Source organism: Clytia hemisphaerica, unplaced genomic scaffold (assembly GCF_902728285.1).
Source record: "Clytia hemisphaerica strain Z4C2 unplaced genomic scaffold, Clytia hemisphaerica genome assembly, whole genome shotgun sequence".
NCBI lineage: Eukaryota > Metazoa > Cnidaria > Hydrozoa > Leptothecata > Clytiidae > Clytia > Clytia hemisphaerica.
In genome coordinates, this window is record NW_027103354.1 from 45,247 (window position 1) to 72,378 (window position 27,132).

Genomic DNA, 27,132 nt, shown 5'->3' on the forward strand with positions numbered 1-27,132 from the left:
TGTTGATTTATTTATTTTTTCTCCAGTCAAGGCCGCCCCTCGTATATAGCTGAGTGTGCACGGCTCCCGGAGGGGGGGGGGCATTGACCTTGACGACCAACAGGGACGGTGCCGCTGGAGTTCGAAATTTGTACCCTGTCAGATATATGAATTTTTGGCAAAATTAGGACCCTGTCTGAACAAAAAATTGAAAATTTTTCCCATTTTCGCTCTGAAAATAAAAGTAGACAAAAATTTGAAAGATTTTCTGTTTTCCACCCTGAATATTGTCCAAAATAATAAAAAATCGACCCTGTCAGATACACACGCCTAAAAAAGGAACCCTGACAAGCGGCACGTCCCCGTACCCAATTTTGCCTAAGTGCCTCCCCCGGGCACGGTTAGCTGTCTAGTATAATCACTTGAAAAGAACCCAGCTGGCACACAACGTTGTTTCGAAGTTCATCTAACGTTATATGGATGTTGTGAACGTTAGATAAACGTTGAAACAACGTTGTGTGCCAGCTGGGAATAGTCAATTGATTCAAATTGATTTAAATGGCGTGTTTAACCTAGTATATGTGAATGAATACACGTTTTTCTTTTATATAAGGAACCTTAACTTTGCTCTGAGCCTGGAGTTCCTTATTTTTACAGAAAATTTCAGCCTCAAAGTTCCTTTTGAGTTCCTTATTTACATAGCTAGTTCAAGTGAAAACTCTTACTTTTACTGTTCCTTAGAACTTGGACAACTTGTTTTCTTATTCTTAGCCTGAGCAGTTCCTTAACAATTCCTTATTTTTTGGACTACTTTCAGCCTCAAGTTCCTTATAAACGTGTTCCCTATAAAAAAAAAACGTGTAGGGCATTTTATATTGAGGGAGCTCCCTGCTTAGGAAATTCCGTCCAGTTTCGATAACTCAATCAAAAGTTATGACGATTCTAAGTTTATGTTACGCCACACTTTGACGTTCCTTTCCTTACACACACAAAAACGAACCAATCATAAAAAACTTTCTTTTACACTCTCTATTTATTTACAATGCAATAGCTTCTTTCAATTTATTGAATACACAAAAAAATAGCGTTCTTTTATTATTATGCGCAAATCTTTTAATGAAGTTATGTGTTTCTTTTCTCTTCCAAGAAAAAATATTTTTCGCGCCAAAGTTTTCCCGATAGCTTGTTTTCCGAAAATAATCCGAAAACGGAATTATAAGTTGAGTCTTGTTAAACGAAGAAAAAAATCGTGAAAGAGATTTGAAGGGTCACCGGGGCTGACCAATTATCTTCCAAGATTATGGCGCCCTTTTAGATCTTTTGTTATGGCCATCTAAAATGGTGGAAAGAGTTGCGGAAAGACAGGGGCGCCCGCTAGCTTCGAGGGTGGTAACGCCAAAACGCCTAATATGATCTTCCAACAAAAGGCAAGTTATTTACCGCGCGAGTTACGTCATACACTCCACCGCAGCACACAACGAACGGTGTTTCAGTGAATATCAATAATTATAAGAATATTTTATGTGCTTAAATTCAGTAAACTTTGAGTTCTTCATAGCCTGGATATCCAGGCTGTAAATTATTTCACAGTCTAGTTTTAGATATTTTATGTTCTGATTTACAGCCTGGTCTCCCTAGAGCGATTTGCATTCTCATATGAGAATGCAGTCCGCTTGCTTGCGCTCACTTCGCTAAAACCGTAAGGGCCAATCTACACGGCGTTGAGCAATTCTGAAGCAAAAAAAGGATAGTCCTCCAGTTGCTAGTGAAGATAGGGCTTTCTGTTACATGAAAACATGAAAAAGAAGAAAACAGAGGCAAGTTCATTTTCCAAGAAAACATGGTTGGTCATGGTAATGCATGCAAACTTTTTTATGGACTTTGGTGTAATCTTTGGATGTTTTAAATAGTTTTAGATCTTGTAAGGCTGCTTTTTATTAATTTCTGTTTTGCTGCCCTGGGTTGGCTAAGAAACATGGGTTTTCACTTTCATTCTCTAGGGAGACCAAGCTCTATAATTTAAGAACTTTGTATGTTGAGGAAAATTTTGTTTTTTCTTAAATTTTGAGCTTGGATATCCAGGCTAGTAACGTACCAGCCAAGCACAGGAAAATTACACGTACAGACAATTAAATGGAAAACTTACAGAAAACAGAAAAGTACTTACACTTTTAATAGTTAAGATGTCATAACCTCAAAACAATGACACATTGGTGCATAATTATTATTATAAGTGTATTATTATAACTAAGTATTTCAGTCTGTCGAATGAAAAATGTAACATCTGTCATGTACAAATTTAATTTGTGAAAAATTGAAATTTGCAGAATTTAGTGCTGTGATAAGATAGCTCTGATAGAAAATCCAGAGTTTATATGGTGACAGAAAAGTTTTTGGGTACACGTATTCATGATTTTAGAAAAATGCAGTATTTTTGTCATGAGAAAGAGAATTATTGTAAATTCTGACCTTTTTCTATAGACTGTGGCTATGTGCTGAAGAATTTTCTTGTCACACCAAAAATGCTGAAAAATTAACCTTACACTTTAAGATTTATGGCTAAATTTTTTTGGGAGTTTTCTTGCCACACTAATTTTACAATTTAATATATTGTATACAGTATACTTATCCGACGGTACATTTGTTAGACCGGTTGTTTGACAGTTATTAGTTCGACACCCATTTGCTCGACTGCATGGTTGTTAGACGACCACTTGTTCGACACTCTTCTCTCAAACAACTGGTCTGTTGACAGGTTGAACAACTATATAGATTGTCGAACAAGTGGATTGTCAATCAACTGGGTTGTCGATCATTTTGGCACCCATTTGTTCCACAACCCACTTGTTCGACATTCAATTTGACAAGAATTTGTTGAACAAGTAAGCTGTGGAAAAAAAATGGGTTGTTGAACATGTGACATATATACTTATCACCCATTTTTCTGTAAATTGTAAGTATGTGTACTATAAAATTAACTTCACACTTGAAGATTTATGGCTGAATGAAAAAAATGAGTTTTCTTGCCACACTAATCTGGCAATTTAAAAATATGTAAATGTTTAAAGTTATAGTAGGTACTATGTGTGACAGTACGTTTAGAGAAATTTTTGTTGCCAAACTGAGAATTCTTAATTTTCTCCATAAATTCTGCTAAATTTCCCTCTACGTAAGTATATATAAGTTTTGGAAAAAATACTAGAATTGAGTAAAACATAAGCATGGCGAAAAAATTTAATCATTTTTAGATGTAAGAAGACTTTTAATATTTCATAATTTGAAAGAAAATATTTTTTGGAGAAATTTGTCAGTGCCGCTTTACCATAACTTTATTTCTACTCAAAACTGTGTAATTTTATCATAGGGATAGATACAGTACGTATTAAACTCAAAACAACTAGGGATAACCAGGTAGATATTCACAAAAGTTTGTAGCACTTCCAATACACACGACATATTGTGTCAGTGTCGTGTAGTAGTCTCTGGTAGTCCAACAACCATATATTTTTGACTTGTGAGTCCTGGAAAATTAAAACGTCTTATGTGTTTGAATGTCAGTAAATAATTGTTAGCTACTGTACCTGGGTTATCCCTTTGATTACCACCTGCAAACCTAGGAAAAAGAAAGCTGAAATGAAAAAAAAACTCACAGTCCATAGTGTTTGCAATTTGAATACTCCATTCCTAAAATTGAATGAGTTATGAATAGGAAAAGATAACAAGTCAACAAGTTCTGATAACTGATGTTACAAGATTTTCCATCTTCTCTTGCCTCTCAAATCAAAACAAAAAACAATCAAAAATGAGCCAAAGAATTTTGCATGCAGAGAACCATGAAGAAAAGCCACATACTGACATATACACAAAGAAGAGACTCATCAATAAGAAACAAGAAACAAAACAAAATCTTTTCAAATAAAAATTTCCACTAGAAGTCAGCCATTATTTTTTCCAATCACTCCCTCCTCAAAAATCAAAACAACACGATCTGCGACTTTGACGGAAGTTTTCATTTCTCATTTCACGAATTTCTCAAAGTTCATTCATTTCTACAACGCCGAAATCTGGCGTTGTAAGATTGGGGCTTCAGCTTAGCCGTTTTTTCCTTCCTGGGGTTTCGCTCCAGTCGGGCTTTCAGCCCTCGCCGCCGACAAAATTTCTTCCTACGCTTACCTAACTCCTACGATCACTTTTCCCGCGTGATACCGTTCCAGCCCGACTGGCGTTATCTGATATTCCGATGGCGGATTGGCGGCCGCCCACGCTAAAGCTCTAAAGGGAGCGGGCCAATTTTGAAAATTTTCCCGGCCTTTAGAGCTTTAGCGTGTCGGATGAAAATTTCACCATCTGGGTGCCAGATAAGACTGGCGTGCCAGTCTACCTCATCCACTGCGCCACGGATTCATGCCAGGATAGCGTTTAAGACGGCTATTTATATTGTACAAACTGCAGACCAGACTGTATTAAGAAAAAATCACAAAAAAGTGCTTGTTTCGAGCTCCAACCCTAACCCTAACTGATAATAACCCAATTCCTAGCCAATCTGATACGTAACCACACCCAAACCACACCCATACCCAACCCTACCAAGTCGCCTGCAGATCCTGACACTATTCCCGCATACCGGATCCGAAAAATAGATACATGTCTTTCGTCTTTACGAAGAAGCCTTCACCAAATCAAAGATGGCGGCTGGAAGAGGTTCGACCTATGGCTAAATCTTCATGATGCACCGACAAGCACGGGGACTTAGAAAATTCATGGAAAATTTTATGAAACTTTTCAATACTTTACCCCGGTTCGAACCTACATGTTTCCGATTACGAAACACGTAGTCCATACCACTGGGCCACGACGGCTGCTAATTTTCCGAAATTCAAGGTTATTTATAGAGTGACGTATATAGTATATACGGGTGAACAGACCTCACCGGGAGGGTGCACAGCCGTCTGGGTGCATGTTAGAGATGAGCAGCAGGCTGGCTTCGCCAGCCTGCTGCCTATCCCTAACAAAACGCCTGTGCGCTACAATATTTTGCCCGCGCGCACCCGCGCGGTGTACTTGCAAGGCCNAAAAACAATCAAAAATGGGCCAAAGAATTTTGCATGCAGAGAACCATGAAGAAAAGCCACATATACACAAAGAAGAGACTCATCAATAAGAAACAAGAAACAAAACAAAATCTTTTCAAATAAAAATTTCCACTAGAAGTCAGCCATTATTTTTTCCAATCACTCCCTCCTCAAAAATCAAAACAACACGATCTGCGACTTTGACGGAAGTTTTCATTTCTCATTTCACGAATTTCTCAAAGTTCATTCATTTCTACGATGGCCCAGAAGTTATCTGATATTCCGATGGCGTATTGGCGGCCGCCCACGCTAAAGCTCTAAAGGAGCGGGCCAATATACCATCGGAGACCTATAGTAGTCATCGTTTGATGTACCGCATCACAGTCGTGTCTAGCCGTCCTTACACTTTTTGCTTGACTATCGGTTGCACCCGACTGAATTTAGCATGAAAATCTCTGCTGCCTGAGAAGGCTTGAGAAATATTCAAACCTTCGATTGTTGGCTGTTTTTGGTTTATTTTGGTGGATTTATTGAAACTTGACAGTTTCATTACTTTTTCAGTATTATATTTAGTACCTAGTGTAATTTCTTAGTAAGTGCACCAAGTTAAAAATGCTTGACATTGCATGATTATTGTCTTTTGTTATTTATTTGTTTTTGGTGTGGTTGACTGGTTATATTTTCAAAGGCCAAATCAAAGAAAGCATATCAGGTATGTTTTGTTTAGTTTTACCAATAATTTTTATGCTGGAATTTTAAACTGCTGCATTCCAATTTAGACCTTTAGAGCCTGTCGACCGCCCTCCATGCTCCATGCAGAGCAGCGGACCGCCCAACCTCAACCGACATCAACAAACTTGTTTATCATGACCTAGTGTGTTGTTTATTTAGAAAAGCCAGAATCCTCCTTCACCAATAACAAAGTTGGAGGGAGGTTCCCATATATTGTATCAGTATCTTGGGGAAAAAGCTTTTATTTTTTGGTAATAGGACCATCTTTGCCTGTTTCGCCAAACTCTATTTTTAGAGGCTGACATGCATATTTCAGGTAGTGAAAGATCTAGTGCAGGTGTAATTTTCATTTGGTGTGTTGAGGCAAGCTTAGTGATTTTGGAAATAGCAAAAAGTTCACATATTGCTGTATAAATTGGACTAGATTGAGGGAAATTTGGCTCATGGCCACTCTCTTCTAATTATTTGGTTCGTGACATTGCTTGTTTACTTTTTTTTAGGCAGTAAAAGATCTTGAATAGGTGAAATTGTCATTCGATGTGAGGAGACAAACTTATTTATTCTAGTAGCAGCAAAGAATTCGCATTTTATTGCTATAAATTGAACTGTAATTGGGTTTGGGTTTAGAGCCACTCTCAATAAATTTTTAGTTCCCGTCCTGCTTTGTTTACATTTTTCAGTTCGGAGCACTATTTAGAAATCGCACGGGAAATTTTTTTTGCATGTGTACTCTTAGTTCGGGGCACTAGTAACTTTTTACCGTCCCCAGACTCTTTCTAAATTTTACGAACGCGGTCAGGAGTAATTCCGTAATCCAAAGGTTCCAGATGTTTATAATTTTCCCGACCTTCAGAGCTTTAGCGTGTCGGAAGAAAATTTCTACATCGAGTACCAGATAAGCCCAGAAGGCTCATTAATGCTGCGCGCGAGAACATGACTGTGCGCGAGAAATATGCTGTGCGCGCAAGAAATATGTTGTGCGAGGGGGAAATATGTTGTGCGAGCGAGAAATATGTTGTGCGAGGGGAAAATATGTTGTGCGAGCGAGAAATATGTTGTGCGTGCGAAATGCCAGGCGAAATGTATGTTGTGCGCGCGAGAAGATGTTATCGTGCGCGAGAGAATATAGTCTAGTGTAAAAGCAAAGGAGACATATATTACCAAAGAAGATATAGTTTAACTTCCAAAAATAATGATTCGGTCCTGAAATCGTGTAGCTGGTAATTTCATTCGGGTCCTCAAAATGTATACAAAGATAAACAATCATATCCAAAATGATAGACATAGTCGCGCTAAATGTTAATAAAAGTAGTTGTTGCAGTTTTGTGGTCATGGTCATGCTGCTGGTTGGCTGTGGTCCATGATTGATTGGCAAACTAAACAATCATCATTGGCTATATATTCATCATTCATTCTGGTTGAAAACCTTTTCCCGAATAATGCCTCTACCAAATTACATTCCTTGTATTGTTGGGGGTGAAGAATCCAATAACAGAAAGTCTTTCATCGTACAATACTTCAACCAAGGCTGTTCAAATTTTGACATTTTGGGTTTTTTATTGTTACATCATAACATACAAATCAGCTTGTCCACTCTTAAAAGAGATTTAGTTGCACTTGGCCTATCCAGGCGACATCTTGCGACTGCTGAAAACCCTAATGAAATTCGTCAGTTAATCGAAGAAGAATTGGCTGGAAGTGGTGTCAATTTGGGTGAGTAAAAAAGAAGCGTGTGTCAGGACCCTTGGAATTCACGGGACATCCGGCCACATCCGGTGTTACTTTTCTGTGGGAAAATATTGAACCTGATCGACATCACTTTTTATTTTGAGGCCATTGCAGTCCTGTTGAGTGTTGAAATGGACAGAGACGTCAATCAATAAAAACGCAAACTTGTAAAAAAAGCTATTGACCAACAGAGTGATCGATCAAAAACCGTGTGATGGGCTAGTATAGGCTAAAATTTCAGCTGCTTTTAGAATATATGTTTCACCATAATTAATGATGGAGGGACTAAACAACACGGCTAATGGCTTGGTTTAAGTTTCAAGATATTCAAAAATTAGATTCTTAATCTTTCCATTTTACGGTGACAGTAGGTCAGACTAAAAGTTAAGCTATCCTATTATGGTCATAGTCTTACCGTAACTTGGTCTAATGTTGACACCCATCCTCTAATTCTCCGACACCCTTTTTATCAGCTGAAATTTATATAGAAAGGTTGAAACTGTTTTTCTTTGCTTAGTGGTCAGAGAGGAATAATCCTTTTTCAATCAGTGATCCAAGCTTTCATATTATTCCTTTCTCTAAAGGAGGGTGTGGGAATTAGACGAGGGATGTTGATATTAGACCAACTTACGGTATTGTGGCCACCCCCTTTTAAAAAGGTGTGGTTAACACCTATCATGATAAAAATTTCTCCAGTTAATAATGCTATTGTAATCTATTAGTAGATATCAAATTTACTTTGAATTTTTTTTTTACTTTTTCAAAAGTTCAAAGGTGATGAAAAATTACCCCTAAAAATCTAGAAATTAAATTTGCTGACCCAACTGCCAAGCCTTCTCAGAAGACAAAGACAAATCATTGTTACTTCTACTTTTTACAGAGCCTAACTATACTGTTGGACTACTAGTTGATTATACTTTCAATGAAAAATATTTTTTCTAAAGGGCGAGACCATCCATGTTCTGACAATGCTACCTCAAACCTATTATGGCCATGTAAGATATTTTCATTAAAATTTTGAAAAATATTTCTTTTACACAAATGAATTGACCATAATACTGGGCTACTACCCTCAAAAGAACGTCAAAATAAAATGCAGATAAATGATCTTATAGTCATAAAATGCCAAAATAGCCCAAACACGCCCTAAAGCCTGCCACACCCAACATGAAGCACAATTTGGAATTGAAAAGTTTATTGTACTGTAGAACTTGACTCATATAAGATTGTTACAAGAGTAACTCAAAAAGGTCTGAAAGCATGGTTTTCTTACATTTTTAGCTGAGGTGGCCATAATAGGACTGGGATGGCCATAATAATAATAGGTTCAGACAAACCCTTTTTTTAAACTTTTCTTTTTCATCTTCATCAACTTAAATTTTAATTATTCTTGTTTTATCATGTAAAGCAATGATGTAGCTTTGCAAAACACAAAGATTTATGAAAAAATATATTTTGTTCCCCTAAGAGGTAGGTAGGTACCCTTAAATCTATCATTTACAACTAAAATGAAATTCTTTACTTTTTTTTATAGGATATCGAAAAATCTGGAAGATTATCCAAAGCAAGGGCATTCCTGCAAAACGTCAGACTGTTATGGAGATATTACGAGAGGTGGACCCAGAGGGTGTTCAAGCACGAAAAAAAAAACGTCTGCGAAGACGAATTTACTCTGTTCCTGGACCAGACCATCTCTGGCATATTGATGGATATGATAAACTAAAACCTTACGGTTTTAGTATTCATGGCTGCATAGATGGCTTTTCTCGAAGATTGATTTGGCTAGAGGTTTGTCCATCAAATAAAAATCCACGCGTCATTGCCAAATTCTTTATTGATGCAGCTAAACAACTAAGAGGCATTCCCTTGAGAATCAGATGCGATGATGGGACGGAGAATAGCATAATAGAACCAATACAAGTAGCGTTAAGGTCAGCTGATGATGACGAATTCAGTGGTGAAGGAAGTTTTTTAATTGGAACCTCCCCAGCGAATCAAAGGATTGAATGCTTTTGGTCCCAGTTTAATAAAGAACGTCCAATGTGGTGGAGGATTTTTTTTTAAAGATTTGAGCGATAATGGTTTACTTGATATTGCCGTTCCTGCAGTAGCAGAATGTGTGCGTTACTGCTTCATGGATATTTTGAGGGCAGAGCTGACAGATGTTGCCCTTCGTTGGAACCAACATATCATTTCACCCAGTCAAAATGTATCTCTTCCCAGAGGTCGTCCTGACTCCCTGTACTTTTTACCTCAGCTTTATGAGAGTCGCTCCTACAGAAAAGAAATTAATATCGATGAACTTTCTGTTTTTGAGGACCCAGAAGTCATTATTCAACCAGAGGATAACAGTCCAGAATTTTTGGAATTTGTTTCCCAAGCGGTAGAACTGAAAGGAATAGAGAACTTTTCAAAACCTAAAACAACAAAAGACGCATTAGAACTATATTTTATTTTATTAGAACTTATTCAAGAGTTTATGTAGTTTGGATGTGATGAACGATGATCTTTCTATTTTTGCTAGATAGTCTAGTTGAAATACCCACAGTGGTCAATCATTGTTTGAAGTACCCCTTTGTAATTTGAATCAATGTTCAGAACAAGGTCAGAACAGCTATTTGAAACTAGTACAGTTGGTCTGAAAAAAAAACTGAACAGAATTTATATAAAACCCTTATACTGTAATTCATCTCACTTTATTTTACTAGGTACTTTGTTTTGTGAGAACATAAAAGGATTGAGGATTTTAATTCATACATGATTTTCATTTAAAGACTCTTTAGTGTGCACTGTTTTTTGGACCTACCTCCGGGTACCCCGGTGGAGGTCCTTTAAATTAACCCATGTCCGTTCGTTCGTTCGTTCGTTCGTCTGTTGCCAGCTTTTCTCGGGATTAGCTCATTAGTTTTTTCTGATTTTTTGCACAATGATGCAAAATGGCAATATGCCCAAAATGTGACGGAGCCCGATTTTCGGAAAAAAAAATTTTCCGGCCGGAAATATGCCGGAAAAACCTTTTTTGTTGGCATTTTCTCGAGATTTTATCATTAGTTTTTTCTGATTTTTTGCTCAAAGATGCGTATTAACAATGCCCAAAACATGGCCGAGTCAGATTTTTGAGAGCAAATTTTTTACGGCCGAAAATGCCGTAAATCGCCGTTTTTCTGGATTTCCATTGGACTTTTTCCTTATAATTCGTTGTTTTTTCATTCAAAAACATTATTAATAGCAATGCCCACCATCATGCATGTTGCAATTTTCAATGAAATTGATTTTTGAAGCCAGAACTATTCAAAAATCGCCGGAACAACCTATTTTCGCCGGAAAGACAGTATTTCTTGAATTTTTCGAGCTGTACTTTATATTTTTTTATGAAATTTTGCACACTGATGCAAAATGACAATACCTAAAATGTGACGGAGCCCGATTTTCGAAAAACATTTTTTTCCGGCCGAAAATGCCGGAAATATGCCAGAAAAACCGTTTTTTTTTTTACATTTTCTCAAATTTTCATCCTTATTTTTCTCTGAATTTTTGCAGAGTGATGCGTATTCGCAATGCTTAAAACATGACCGCGAGTTCGATTTTTGTGAAAATGTTTTTTCCGGCCAAAAAAGCCGGAAATTTCCGTTTTTGCAGATTTTCATTGGATTTTTTCGTTTCATGTCTTTGTTTTTTTCAAACAAAAACATCATTTATGAGAATGTCCACGATTAAGCATAGTTCAATTTTCAATGAAACTGATTTTGGTACAGGAACTTTCTAAAAATCGCCAGAACAGCCGAGAATCGCCGGATTCCATGAATTTCTCGAGTTGTTCTCGTATTATTCTGCATTCTCATACTATTGTTCTCATTTTTCAATTGTCTTATTACATCAATCTTCAGGTAGGTCCATTCAGCATGTAGCTTTTTTTTTTTTTTTTTTCCATGCCCATTTCTTTAGGAGTGCTCCAATTAGCCTCCGTCTCGGAAGAGGACTGGGCCCGAATTTGCGGACGTTTTCACAGTTTCACTTTCGTTTTCGGCTATACGACAGCGTTTTAAAGCAGAAAGCAGAGGAAATCTGTGAAATTATGGCAGGGAATGCTAACCTATTTTTCCAGTGTTTCTCGAGATTGGAGCAAGATTATTGTTCTAGAAAGTTCATAAAGGCCTAATAGTTTCAGATTAGTATGATTTCATCAGAAAAAACATTTACACCAAAGCTCCTTATTGATATGTGAAGGCTACCAAAAATAGCAATGTCCTCCATCAGAACAACTTTAACATAAGGGACAAGGACAGTCAAGAAGTCTACTTTGCTGAAAATTTGCACAAAATACTTAGAGAAAATGGTACTATGGAGGCCCATTCTATACTCCTAAATGATAGTTGAAAAATCAGCAGTTGAGAGGGTTGATTAAAATAGAACTCAAAGCACACAATAAAGTATACATATATATTTGTCCAGAAAGAACTGGCATGTTGTTTGCTTTGTTTTGGTGTTTAAAAATATGTACTTATCAGTCCTAAAAAAATACAAATTCGAATATAATGAGGGCAATGAGTCTGGTTAAATATTACTATATTTACAAGAAAGGATTACTGAAAAAATACTACTGTATGTACTACTGATGAACTAAACTCAAAAACTAAAACTTTACCATAAATTTACATGACGACAATTTAAAAATCTATTCTTTAATAGCAACAAAGAAAAAAACATGGCTCAAAGTTTTTAAAACAGAGCTAGTCAGAGCTTCAATTCAGTAGGTATAGAGCTTTCAAAATTTGAAAACAGACACTGCATTGGTTACTACCTACAAGACATACTATCCACACGGTTTTTTCGATTCATGAAAAAAATAAAGTATTTATCAAAAAAAGGTTCTCTTTTTTTGGTACTGTAATCAATTCCAACAAACAACAATCAATATAACAGTTTTTTGAAAACCATCCCACAGTGTAAACATTATCAACCAACTAAACCCACACCGCCTGACCGCCAAATTTGTAAAAATAAGTCAATATAATTTCTATCAACAATTTCTCGTAAAATCTTTTTTTCCAACATTCTGATACCAATCATGGCTGGAGACATCATGTGTAGAGTGACTGTGTGGCATTTCATTGCTTTTAATGATCACGATACCAAACAAAACTGCTGACGCCAAACCAAGCCAAATCTGTCGATTAAAAATTTCCATGAAAATTATAATTGAAACTCATCTCGTAAAATGCTTTTTTCAACATTCTGGAGGTGTTCAAAGTTAGAGGTATCATGTGTAGAACCAAGCAATACATGAAAAGTCATTTGCTATCCCATTTGCCATGAGATATATGAGTCAACAAATCAAACAAAAACCAACAAATCATGTCTCTTCACTTTCATGTCACATCGTGTTTATATGGGGTATCAGAAAGCCAATCCACAAGAAGAGCCATCTTCCTTTATTTGGAGTGTTCCAAAACTATTGGTAGGTTGTTTGGAAGTAAAGAAACCCACACAGTTTGTTTTATTTTGAAGATTTAACTTGAAAACAAACTGCATCTTTCCAGCAGAAACTCATGTTTCAACCTGCTACATAACATTGGTCAGTCGGGTCTGCTACTAACATGTAATAGTTTTATTATAGCCGAGCTTGAGAATCCGTAGGCAAAACTTGTAACATGTATTATGTGTATAATTATGTCAGTCGACTTGAATCATGATACATTACTCACATTTCACTGGATGCATTTTCGCTGTGAAATTATCCGCAAAATTTTCTGACCGCGTTCTGAGACGGAGGCTAATTTAAGTAAATTTTGTACCACCGTTGGAAATATAACAATGAACAGAACTTCAATTTGAAATGAAATTTCACAGGAGTAAAACTTTAATCTTTGAAAGTTATCATGACGTGAAAAAAAAAAAGTTTGATTCTATTAAACCAAAAGAAACTAAAAACATACGTCAATGAGCTGAAGTTTTGCTATCGTGTGTGCGTACCTTTAACTTTCCATTCTTTCAACTATCTATAAGGCAGGAGATGGGAAAAAACGTTTAGTATCTCCGAGTCGCGCGACAATGAATATTAAGGGGATAAAACTTGCACGATATTCCCTGAAATGATCGAGAAAATTATCTCCACTATATTAAATTTGACATATTCGAATTTAAAACTCCGTGTATGACTACATGGCTCGTATTCAATCGAGCTCCGAGCGAGAGAACAGTAGAGTGGCTTTTTTTGAGACGGACAACGTTATTTTTAAAGACACGTCTCGGCAAAACATCCCTGCGGTGCTCTATTCTCCTTGCAGATCGGGGAACGTCGCCCAGTTCAGAAGGGTATTGATGATCAGACCATATACTGAACGAAATTTTGTTCACATTGATTGAGTTTTATTCCTGTGAAAATGGTAGTTTTTACGCTATTCTTGAAGAAGTCGTTCCAAAAATTATTCCACTCACTCATTTCCAACAGTACCAATTTATTCAAATTGGAGCATTTGTTAATAATAAATGACAAGAAGGGGGCGTTTATTAAGTAATTTGCATTTAAGACCCCTTTTTCAGATTTCCCAGCTCAAATTCAGCCAAAAAAAATTTTTCCCGAAAATCGGGCTCCGTCACATTTTCGGCATTGCCATTTTGCATCATTGTGCAAAAAATCAGAAAAAACTAATGAGCCAATCTCGAGAAAAGCTGGTAACTAACGGACGGACGGACAGAGGTTAATTCATAGGACCTCCACCCCTCCCGGGGTAGGTCCAAAAACTAGTGAGCCAATCTCGAGAAAAGCTGGTAACAGACGGACGGACGAACGAACGGACAAGGGTTTAATTTAAAGGACTACCTTAGAGTAGGTCCAAAGAGAAGAAGAAAAAAAAGCAAAATCCAGAAAATAGGTTCAAGAAAGTGCCAATTGCTCCTAGTCTACTTCACTTTACAGAAGTTTTATCATAGTATCAAGAAGCAAAGTTCAGCCGAAGGAGAATCTAGTCTAGTCAACTTCTTAAAATAGGTCATGGTCATTTTGCCGATGATAGAGAAAAAACCATTATAAACACGATTAAAGGTTTTTTTTTTCTCAAAGCAATATTTACAAAGTCTTTACTTTAAAAAAGACAGTTGTGCTGATAAAATGAATAAGCTACACCAGGAAAAAAATAGATGCTAAGATACTATGTCATAAATTGTCGCAATATTTTGCCTATTTTTAACAGAATATAACGAAACATTTCATTTTCTCGGGGCAAAAAAACTTGAAAAAAGCAAGTTAAAAACTTTAATGTTTCAACGTAATAAATACAAGTAACAATTGAAAACTGCCTTCTGGGATAAATAGCGGTAATTTGATTTCGCAAATCAAGGAGTAACTTGCGAATTTTCTGTAACTGTAACTTATAGCACGAGGCCCGGAAATCCAGAGTTAATTTTTTCGATTTAAGAAAAACCCGAGTTATAGCGTCATTTTTCATAAATTTTGTCTTGATTTTGACGTCATCATCAATTTGGTACGATTATTTTTTTGCTTCCTTTAATTTTTCAAGTTGTTCTTAGAATTTTGACTCAAAAAATTTAGCTTTCCCTAGTTTTTCGAGTTGTTTTTTTTGTAGTTAACTCGGTTCTTTTAAATGTTAGAGTTATTTTTTCCTTTAACTTTTGGAGTTATTCCTATTTCACAACTCGGATCTTTATTTTTTCGAGTTATTCCTACACAATTTACGAAGAATGACGTCATAGCTCGGTTTTTTCGTAACTCTAAAATATAGATCGAAAAAAATAACTCGGGATTTCCAGGCCTCCTTATGACATGTCCCAAAATACCATAAGTTTCGCGCTAAAAACTGATGGCATTAGACTTGAAAAATGCTGATTTTGGACGAAAAATGATAACATCAGCACTTAATTTTTTTCAGAAACATTCACTCCGATTTACTCACAATAGGGCAAGAGATAATCTTAATAACAGCGATTTCTGGATTCTACATCCCAATACGCTTCTTTTGATATATAAATGATCATGTCTGAGGCCTCCAATATTTTGCGCTCTTATAAGTCAAATAAATACAAACAATAAATCTCTTACGAAAAAATAAAAATAAAAATAAAATCACCACCATATCTTTAAAGAATACTAACAAAATGAATAAACTAAAGGGTTTATTTAGCTTTCTTGAGGAATGAAAATCTTTTTTCAATAAGATCTGCATGAATTTATAGTCGTCAGGTTGTGCAGGGAGTCAATTTATTCTTTTGAAAACGACTCTTAATTTTAAAGTACGATGTCATCATAATTTTCTTTCAAAATGCTCCTTATTTTGATATCAAATTTTCAAAATCATTGCATGGTATCCTCAGGGTCTCAACTACCCCCTAAGAATTTCTTGTTCCCCCACATGAGCTTCCCCCCCTTTGGGGTAGAGCCATGCCTGATAAGTCCAAGTCCCCCCTAAGTTAAATTTTAACTCATCCCTTAAGACCCAGTAAACCAATGAGTGGTCCGGCCACTAATTTAGGACTACAGATCGAGAAGAATTTTTGGTAAAATTTAGACCCTGAAGAGCTATTATGGAAATGATGAAAAATCTTTGGTTGAAAGGTTTCTAGGCAACCTTGATTAACGCAAATCTGAAAATGCTGCCCCTACAGAATCTTTTACATATTCTCCCATTTTCTCAAATTTCCAACTCCCCACAAAATATGGGATAAAAAATTCGTTTGTCCCCCCGACACCATGCATTGTCGTTGAGAAGATATTCAATTTTGATCATCAGCAAACTTTGCAATCCAGGAAGAGAGGTTTTCTGGAAAATGATACCAAGTACTTAACAGTTATCCGAAAGTCTCAAGGAAAAAACCTACTAAAAATGTCTCCCCCATGAGTATACCAAAAGCCTGACCTCACTGACAAGCCATTAGAAAATGACTAAGGTGTAAAGTGAATAAAATCAATAACAATAAACTATGAATATAATAACAAAATCTCAATAGGCAAAAGAAAATGTACAAGGGCTCTCTAATTTAAGTCAACTGTGTTTTCCACACGAACAAGCGATCAGAAAATGACTCTGACTGTCTTGTATAAAGGGTTTATGACTATGACGTGGAAATGGAACTTTTGATACAATCTATAAATCTCTTAAATCGGCTCAGTCAAGAAAGTTTACCTGCAATGAAATGAGTATTTCTTTATACAATGGAACCTCTAATTAGCGGACACCATCGGAGAGACATCTTGGTGTCCGCTAAACAGGTGTCCAATCCCCTTTTGGAGGTTCTACTGTACTAAAAAGTCAGCCAAATTCAAAAGTCAAATTGGTAGATAGAGTCCCTTTTGGCAGCACAATATATTAGAATAAAAAAAATGTTAAAAATGTTAAAAAGTTCAAAACGTTTAATCTCAAAACCAGATTACAAAGAAGTATCACGTTAATTAAAAGCAAGTTCAATCGCAACAAATAAAAAGGTGACAAAAAAATTATCTTCCAGGAAAATTGATCATCATCAATATCAACAGTAGCTAAAAAATGAACTAAAGTGTGAACGTGTAAAAATCAATTTAATCATTACATTAAGTTGTTCATGCGTTACCAAATCCAGGCGAACATAACACGTCTTCAATGAAGTTGTCCGAAAACATTTCTCCAGTGTACCTTTCACTTAAGGGAAAAACAACTTCTGGTAAACAGGTAGACACGGATAAACGTCGCGTTGATTTGTCGTTAAATTTTACAGGTATTTGCAGGGATGGTTGGAGAAACCTTGATCCTGTAAAAAACATTAAAATATCTGCGAGTCTGAATTTCAGGTTTCGCTTTTTCTCGTCAGCAACGATTCCTTCTTCCACTTCGTCGAAGGTGAATGCCGACACGTTTTTAAACTTCTTGGAAGAAATTTCGTCAATCAGATTGTAAAGGTTGAAAATAACATTTTGTTCCGACTCATTTTGTTGTTTGCAAACGAAAGATTTTTTCAATGCAACAGGTGAAACTTCGTTCTCAAATAATAACAGTTTCTTTCCCTCAATTGGAAATTGTCTAAGCAAATCCAGGATTCCAAAGGTAGCTAGTCCATCCATAAACTGTTGTATCTCTTCGAGTTTTGAAGATACAGTAAAACTGTGAGCAACAGCTTGTATGAGCTTACTCTTATCAAGAAATTTGGGGTTGAATTCATTATAACCCAAATCGAACCTCTCAGGGAAATTGTCAACGGCTTCGGAAAATTCAGATTCAGATGCATCAATGATCTTCTTAAGCTTTTGGCATAAATCTGGGTCTACGATATCCCCTATGGTACAAGAGCAGCTTTGACTTCCTATAACAAAATCAATAAAAAAATTAGAAACTATTTGGTCATATATTTGAACCCCTTTCTGGTTGTCAAACGTGCGCAACAGACTGGGTTCAACTTTAATAACTTTCAAATTAAGCACTTGAGGCCTGAGAATAATTGAATTTTAATTGTTCAATTGAGTTTGATTAAAAAATCTGTTTAATTAGTTCGGGTAAACAGGTTCGGGGTGTAGAGCAACAAATATACAGTGTGTCTATAATAATGACTTACCATCAATAATATATTCAACCAAGCCTTTGGAAAATTGTTTCGGTGTGTCAAGTCCTTGCAGGATGCATAGCGAAACAAATTTCCCAAAGTAGAAGTAATCTTCTCTTTTCAATACTGCAGAATCATGGATGAGCACCTGAGTAAAAACAATGCAAATTCAAACAAAATCCTTTTTCTAGATCAGATACATGTTTTTTTTTTATAAGCAAGTGTCTGCCCCTACATCAGGCTCGCATTATGCTTAGCATTCTATTGTTCTCAAACAATAGAGCCATTGTTTAGGTACCAAAAACTGAGCCTGCATATGCTTATAAACGTTATGCTTATAAAAGAAAAAACATGTAAAAGACAAATTCAATTTAGGGAGTATTTTATTAGTATTGAGAGTATTTTCCAGATACCTTCAAAAGCAGAAAGCTATTCTTGTAAAACGACTTAACGACTAAAAATTTCGTCTGAAACACTTCCTTTTTTCAATAGTCGAACGTGCGCAATCGGCGCAATGCACTGGGCTCAACTTCAGTATTGTCTGAATCATTCGTAGGCCCAATTATAAAATTGATAAAAAAAGTTTAATCAATAAAATCTGAGGGTTCTTTAAGTTTAATTGGCTAAAATATTTCAACTTTTTTGACAATAGGCTCATCCCAGAAAATGAAAAAAAGAAACCCCAGATATTCAAAATTTCAGCCAAATCCAACCATTTATGAAGTCTCCAGGCTGCCCCAAATTTTTTTAGTCAAATTAGCTCGTTTTGCCTGTAAAAACCTATCCCCAAGCCCCAAAAATGAAAATTTTCAAAAAATTGAGAAAAAAACACCCCCAGGTATTTATCCAAGGACCAAGCGTACAAAATTTCAGTCAAATATGACCATTTTAGAAGTCTCCAGACTGTCCCAAAGTTTTTGGTGGACACACAGACATTCTCTGATTTGGCTCTTCCAGAAAAAAAATTGTATTTGGGGGGGGGGCTGGAGGATATATGACAATTTTCTGCAAATTACCCCCAGGACAAAGTAACTTTTGACCCCCCGGACAACAGGTTTTACCCCCCTGGACAACCACCTACTGACCCCCAAACACTTAAATTTACCCCTGGACAGAGCAAATTTACCCCTGGACAAAGAGAATTTTGACGATTTTTCACTACCCCCCAGACAATATATCATCCACCCACCTAGAAACTCTTACTGGAAAGTAATTATGACTTTACAGCATCTGTTCTTCAAAATAGTTTTGTTAACAGAGTCCAAGCTTGGAATGCATACAATTGAAAATTGTCAAAGGTTATGTAGAGGGAGTAATTTGTAGGGGGAGCTCTGATAACCACAGGCTCAAAATGCATAGAAAATGGTCTAAACATACTTGATTATTGGGTGGTCCTTGAGTTAGAACTCCATTTATCTTCTCATAAAACATTGTAACCAATTCTTTCATTGGCCCGCCATCATCGACAGCTGCCTCAGTACTTCCACAACTTAAAAAAGTTGCCTTAACAGGTTCAAGTGGTTTATCTTGAAAAAAGATTTTCATCTTTGTTAAAACATCTTTAACAACAAAACGTCGTCTAATTGAAAATTCCTTGTGTTCCCATTCAGAGCTCTTGAACTTGCTTCTGATCACTGCTAAGTTCTCATCATAGCTATCGTTTGGTGCACCTTTGAAGAAAGACAAACGTTTTTGTCTAATGTCACCAATTCCAAGACTTTCCCTTGTTTCATCTGTATTTTGTAAGTTGTGAATTTCATTGTTCTCTAACTTTCCTTGGTGGTTCTCCTGGTTCTCTTTTTCTTTTAACTGATCTGTATTCAAAGATTCTTTAAATGCTTGGTCCTGATCACAGCGAAGACAAAAGTCTAAATAAGTCCCACTACATGTGCTACAAATCTTTCTTTTGCTAGATCCTGAAATTTGGTCGATGGGTCTCAACGGGAAAGGAGCCAGTTTGTTGTCACCATCGTCATCATTATCATAATCATCTGACAAATCTTTTGTTTCAAATACAAAGTATGTCTTTGATGGGAAACATCCGTTTTCATCTAAGTATTCTCTAATCTTTTGATTGTTAGGAATCCTCTGTCCACCAGCAGAGAGAATCTTACAAACTGCATTTTCTAACTTTTCTTCAAACCCGTTTTCCCCATTTGGGTAGTAATATGATTGACCTTTGCTTAAAAGTTCAAGGAAAGTAGGGTCGTCTTGGTCGCCAAATTGGACATACCTTTGCCCACCTCCATATTCAGTTTTCACAAAAGCTTCTTCCCCTCTCTTTTGCCACCTGATTTGAATCTTTATTGATTTAAAGTCACTTGATTTGTTCTTAGACTTGTTTCCTTTTGAATTAACAGTAGCAAGCAATTTACTCATTCTATTTAATGTACGCTGCTTTTTCTTGGGTTGGGCTGGCTTAGGTTGAGTAGGAGAATCATCTTTCACAAGAATTGGTTTATCATCATTAATTCCATTTATTGCTTTCGTTACTTCTTCAACTACAACCTTCCTGATCATTGATTCCATTGTGAATGACCTTAAAGTAAATAAATAAACACAATTAAAGTAATACTGTATAATTTCCAAATAAAATATGACACAATAAATATTTTGAGTGAAAACTGATTTATTCGTCACATTTTCAAAATCTCTAGACAAACATTTCCGATATTGTATGAGTGATACTGTTTTATTTATCCTAAACTTCATTTTTTTCACACATGTTAGTTTTCCTTTCAAGGGGGTTGGTACTCAAAATTCAATGTCACATTGTCTAATATCATGGTGTATCTGTACGTAACATAATTCTTGTATAAAACTTTAACTCAATTTTTCTAAAAAATTTTTATTCACCATTTATTAGGTTCTCAAAGTTGAAATACTCTTCTTCGCAAAAGTTGTAATTTCTTTTTTATGAAATTTTTTCCTTGAGATTTTCCGATGCACAAGTATTTTTTCCAACAGAATAACTCTCTACATCATGTACAAATTGACATTAAGTGCATGCCAAATTATGAAAATTTGCCATGGTCAGAGCCCTTAAATAGGCAAAAGGATAAGAAGACACGTAGTCATGGCAGAAATTTGGTGGTCATTTCTGGTAAACTAAAACAGGAAAAAATTTGTCTCGAAAATCAAATTACATCAGATTACATCACCATTTTAAGCACTTTTGTGCGAAAATTTAAAAAATCTAATGGCACAATATTGAGAAAATCTAAAAAAACACTTTTCATTCTGGCATATCTGACAAGAATCTATTAAATCTATTAAAAGTTAAGTGATTTTGAATGAAAACCAATCCTAACATCATAGAATTCAAGAAAATCTCAACTTCAATGTCTAAACATCAATATATCTTTCATAAACACATACTCTTTTACACGCAAAAACCGGTGTTTAAAAGACCCCCTTTTTGTTTAAAATTTCTTCTAATCTCTCTTTTGTGTGACCTCATTTGCTCCAGAAAGAATCTTTTTTAAACGACTTTGTAGTAGAAAAGAGCTGTATCATAACTGATCAAAACTTTTTTCAACCCCTGATTTTTTCAATATTTCGTTACTTGATGTTTTATACGGTCTAACCATACTAGAATCCAAAACCTTGTTTTTTTTAAATAGAAATACAATGGTAGCCACAATATCTAGGTATGTGAAAGAATCTTTGTGTAAGTTTTGGACTTCTTTCCATGTGAAGAGGCCGTAAGTAAAGTTATAGTTATGAAACACGAAAGACAAGAGATATAAAAATTGTATTTAGACCATTCCTCGCTCTTTAAAGAGAAAAATGTTGTTAAATAATTCCTATTTCATGACAAGTCAACGTTAGTGAGTTAATGCTAACGTACGTACGTAACGTACTATATCTAAAGGCTAGAACTTGTTTTTACCAGTAGGTTTTTCTAAAAGCTAGCTAATCCAGTGGGAAATTGAAGTCTGAAAGCAACTGGGTCAAATGTATATTTTTCTAAATTCTAGGAGAAGTAAAGGAAGAAGAATCTTCAAGGGAACTTTTGAATCTCGCACAGTAAAGTCAAAATCAAAATAATGTCAATTCTTTTTTTCTCGATGGAATCATTTTCAGCCACAAAATTCAAGTGGCATTAGCGATTTACCCAATCGGGATGAGGACTATTCGTGGACACATTTTCCTCTGGAGAGCTGAAGCTTTTTCCGCATCTACAAATCTAGCATTTACGGTTGCTTCATCAAACTAAAATTATCACAAAAGGTCAAGGACTTACTAATCTTGTAGCTAGAAAGAATGAGAAAGTATAGGATCGAAGAAACGTGAAGAAATCTTGAAAAAAAACGAATAATTTATGTCTAGCCAGGTCTAGCAGAATCTCTTTACAAAACACTGTTTATCAGTACAGATTTTGTTTAAAAGAAAAATTTCTGTTCGTCTTTTGGAGCAAATTACATCAGAACAAATGCTTGTGCCATTCCTCTTTAAAAAACGCGTTCTCTTTAAAAACTCACTTTTATTGCAAAAAAGAGGGAGCTATACGTCGTAGAAAAAATTTTCCAACAAATAAAAAGTAACCTGAGGCACATGATATTGTCATATAATGACGATAACAGCAAAAAATGGGTACCCTAGAAATTACTTAACTTCCCCTTTAAGGGAACTAATTTACGCAAGAAGTAATTTTCACCGAACTTATTTTTGCGCTACAAGGGTTTGAAATATTTATATTTCATGGAACCAATTTTTGCACTTGACACCTTAAATTTTTCTATTTAGTTCCCTCTCACGAAAATCAGTTCCCGAAGAAACTAGTTCCCTTATGATATCTATTAATTTTATTGATTTGTTTATGAATCGATGGCTAATCTATAATTAGGTAGTCGATAGATTGTTGTAATAGATAATACAGTAATCAATACACAGAATTTTTTAGACCTTAATTATCTATTGATCACCACCTGCAACGGACAGTTCTGCAGAAAAAAACCATAACCCCCCCTGTGGACAACAGGAGTTTTGGAATTTTTTTTTCACTTGGAACTCCTGAAAAATTTGAAAAAGGTTTCGGAAATTGCAGGATTTTTTCTCGTTATTTTGTCAAAATTATCAGAAAATGCATAAAAGTTGCTTTATTTTGAGATAAGGTATCGTAAAATCCAAGGTATTTCCCTAAAAAATATCAAAAGTTACGGAAATCCTAAAAAAGTAAATTGTTGCCGAAAATCCATGTCTTCCACAGGGGGGGAGTAACAGACTATAACTGGAACTGCCCAATTGATATGTAATCAATTGATTATCTATCGATTTGGGATTACTGATCAATCGATCGATTATCTATCAATTATTGATTGCTTACAATCGATTAAAATCAGTTTTATCCAGACCCATTTATTCAAACTCATCGAACCGATTTTCTAAGCGAACACATCGAACTTCAAACCTAATTCGATGTGTTTTACTAATCAAACTTTTCAACTTTTTGTAATTAGTTCGAATCGATCAAGTTCGAGAAGGTTCAATTACATTCAATTAGTTTGATTGAAGTCATGTTCGATTAGTTCGATGTATTGATATGATTAGTTTGATGATTTCTTAGTTCCTACCCTAATAAGCACCACCCTTCAAAGAGCACGTGGTACGAAGTTCAATTAGTTCAATGACATTGATACGGTTTGATTCGTGATATTCAGAAAGTAATCTTTTATACTTAAATGGCAGTGTATGATAGTAAGCTGAATATCTATTTGCTAAGAACCAGCTGGTATGCAGACATAAACAAAAGAAAGCAATTATCAAAACAAAAGAAAATCCTTCAAACCCAAATATTTCAAGACTGCAACCATGGGTAACATGGGTTGCTATGTTAACTTCTCAGATGAAAGATCAATGTTCAAGGAAGACCACCCATAGTTGCAATGTGAAGAAAATGAAGAATGTGCTTATAAAAAAAACACCTCAAGCAGCTAAATTTTTTAAGTTTGACCTTGACAATGCCTGGTTTACATGACCAATCATTTAAAAATGGTGTCACTTGATTAGGAATGGAAACCAGACTAGTATCATGGCACATGAATTGGACACTAATGATGTCATTTCAAAACAACAAGTGAGCATGATCACACCTTCTTTACTTCTGTAATGATGACATGATCAAACAGTGACAAGATATGTTGTCTGAAGTGTTCTAAAGTGAGCCTCTTATTTTAACCAAATTACGGAAGCACCCGAAAAAGCCAACCTAGTGGCGAAGTTAAACAAAAGACTAGTGGGTAATTTTGCCACTAGTTCTAGGTTACCAGTCAGGTTTGCGTGATATCGCGGAAGTTAGGTTAGTGGGAGAGGAAAAAAATTTGGCGGCGGGGGTTGAAAACAGCGAAATATCCTTGCTCTCCAATCAATGTAGCTCTCTTTTAACGCCCCACCTGTCCTTTATATTGCTGCCCTCTGAGACAATTAATTAACAGGCTATTCAAAGGGTTATAAAAATCACCCTGTGCTTGAAAACCAAGAACTACTCTTAGGTTCCAAATAAACGGGCCCCCCCGCTTGTTAATTTTTCGAAAATTTTCCAACCCCCCCGGACCTTATTAGGACCCCCCGTTTATTAATCTCTAAGAATATTTTCAGCTGTCAAGGGGAAGGCCTCTTATTTTTGCTCTAAATAGCCTGATTTTAGCCTATTTTTACCTTATTTTTGGGTTTCAGAAGTACAATTTCCAACCCCCCCGGCAATTAGGTCCCCCCCGTTTATTAAAATCTAGAAAATTTTCCAACCCCCCCGTTTATTTGGAACCTGAGAGTAATCGAACACTGAACACATCCATTCCAAACTAATCAAACTAATGATTGAACTCATCCATCTCGAACTAATCGAACCACACTTCTACCGAAAATTGTGAGAGTTCAATTAGGTTTGATGTGGTTCGGCCATTGAACTCTAATCGTTCGATTACATTGGATGAAGTTTGATGAGTTCTGTCAGAAAATAGGTTTGATGAGTGCAGATAAATGGGTCTGGTTTTATCTGCATCATCCGTCTGCAGTCTGGGAAAAGATAGCCGAAGACATTCCCAGACGATCTCAATCGAACGGAATTGACGATCGAACCAGTCGAACCAAATCGAACTCAATCGAATATTACTGCTATTCTCAGATTCGATTGATATTCGATTGCATTCGATTGATGTTCGATTGCGTTTGATCATCAATTCATTGACCCCTGGATTGTTCATCGCATAATTTCTGCGGGAAATCATAAGTAATTTCATTCGGCTTGTGATGTTTGAGAGCTTGGATGTTGGGAAGCTGCAAGAATAAAGCCAGACAATCTCAATCGAACGGAATTGACGATCTAACCAGTCGAACACCAATCAAACCAATCGAATATTACTCAGAATTTTGACGTTCGATTGAGATTCGATTGCGTTCGACAATCGAATTTCAATCGGTCGATTGCGTTTGATTTGGTTAGACTGGTTCGATCGTCGATTCCGTTCGATTGAGTTCGTCTGGACATCAGTTCAAATGAATGAAGTCAAGACAAAGATTAAGGACCTCCAGATACCCTCAAATAGGCAAACACGAATTATTTGAGGGTGACTCGAAACACCAGACAGAACACCACAATGAAATCTTTCAAAACTTGAACCATTCAGCACCACAACTCCACAACCATCACAAAAAATGGGCCATTCCAGAAAAAAAAAATTACCCCCTAATGGATGACATTAATTTTTGAATTAAATTGTGGCACGGAATTCCAGGCAAACTTTAAAGAGAAAGTATCGGAATTCCATGAATTTTACTTAATTTTGTACTAAAGTATTGGAATTCCATGATTTTTTTAGATTACAGTAACGGAATTCCACTGTTTTGATAGGTATTTTGTAAATTTGTTACGGAAATTCCGGACTTTCTTGAAAGCAATTTGCTACGGAAATTCTATGGCAAGCGATAATCATAAATTCAAGAAAAACTAGGTTTTTCTGCAGAAAACCTGGGTTTTCGGGTGAAAAACCTTGTTTTTCTGTAGAAAACCTAGGTTTTCCCGGTTTTCCCGGAGCTTATAAATTTTCAAGAGAAAACTCAGGTTTGTCAATCGCGCTTTTAAATAATCGCTTTTAATATCGAAAAATCGTCTGCCGTAAAATTCGAATAAGTAACTTAGATTTTCTGAAAAGAAGCGTATATTGGTCTTTTTTCCAGAAATTCATGGTTATGTTTGTCTATTGCTCATTCCGACATTTTAAATTTTCCGGGGGTTTTGTTGTTTGGAATTGCTTAGGTCAGGGTTGCTAGTAACGGCTTGTCACTGTGCCGGGTGCATATATATTATAATAACATTACCCCGTCTTTTTTGTCATTCTATAAGTATTTCCAAATCTTATCGTCAACCGAGATTTCTTGTCTTTTAGTAATTCATCAAAACAACATTGACCAAAGGAGACATGTTCTATCAAAAAAATTGAATTTTCTGAGATCTTGTGTCTTCTTTAGAAAACCTAGGTTTTCTACAGAAAAACTAGGTTTTTCACCCGAAAACCCAGGTTTTCTGCAGAAAAACCTAGTTTTTCTCGAAATTGTGATTTTCGCTTGCCATAAAATTCCATGTCGTCCATTGGGGGGTAATGAATAAAAACTGGAATGGCCCAATGGTAGAGTGGTACATACGGAATCCCGGTACATACAGGTCCATTATGTACATCGACAAGAAGTGAAAAGCTTTCCATTTCATATGACAATAACACTAATTAATAATACCTACCACTTTCCACTTTTTCCTCAGCTCAAGCTAAGCCACCATCAGGAAACGATCACTCAAAGGACAGAAGGATGGAATCTTGTTAAGCTGAAATCGGTCAAAAATCATGTGTTTTGAGGGCATGTATTCTACAGACTTGAATCATAAATTCCAGACTCGAATTACAGGGGGAGGGCGGAAAGGGCGGAATTAATATAATCAAACATCTACTTTGATTTTTGTTCTCGCGCACACAGTATTTTTTTCTCGCACACAATTTCCAACTTGTGTGCGCGCACACATACTTCTTGCGCGCATAATATGTTTCTCATGCGCACAACATACTTCTTGCGCGCACAATATACTTTTCTCGCTCGCACA

At 36.0% G+C, this 27,132-nt stretch overlaps 1 protein-coding gene and 1 long non-coding RNA gene across 2 annotated transcripts; one reads left to right on the forward strand and one right to left on the reverse strand.

The window, feature by feature from the left end:
• Positions 1-6,919: 6,919 nt before the first annotated feature.
• Positions 6,920-10,265, forward strand: LOC136820733 (uncharacterized). Its single transcript, XR_010848638.1, has 2 exons — positions 6,920-7,496; positions 9,046-10,265. It is a non-coding gene; the product is annotated as an uncharacterized lncRNA (long non-coding RNA).
• Positions 10,266-14,670: 4,405 nt separating this feature from the next.
• Positions 14,671-26,860, reverse strand: LOC136820740 (uncharacterized). The gene is made up of 4 exons (XM_067076965.1): positions 26,776-26,860; positions 19,416-20,577; positions 18,051-18,186; positions 14,671-17,801 (listed from the first exon to the last, which is right to left on the reverse strand). Exons 2-4 carry the CDS (start codon positions 20,565-20,567, stop codon positions 17,065-17,067), a joined length of 2,025 nt encoding a protein of 674 aa, XP_066933066.1. The 5' UTR covers positions 20,568-20,577; positions 26,776-26,860; the 3' UTR covers positions 14,671-17,064.
• Between the last annotated feature and the right edge of the window lie 272 nt (positions 26,861-27,132).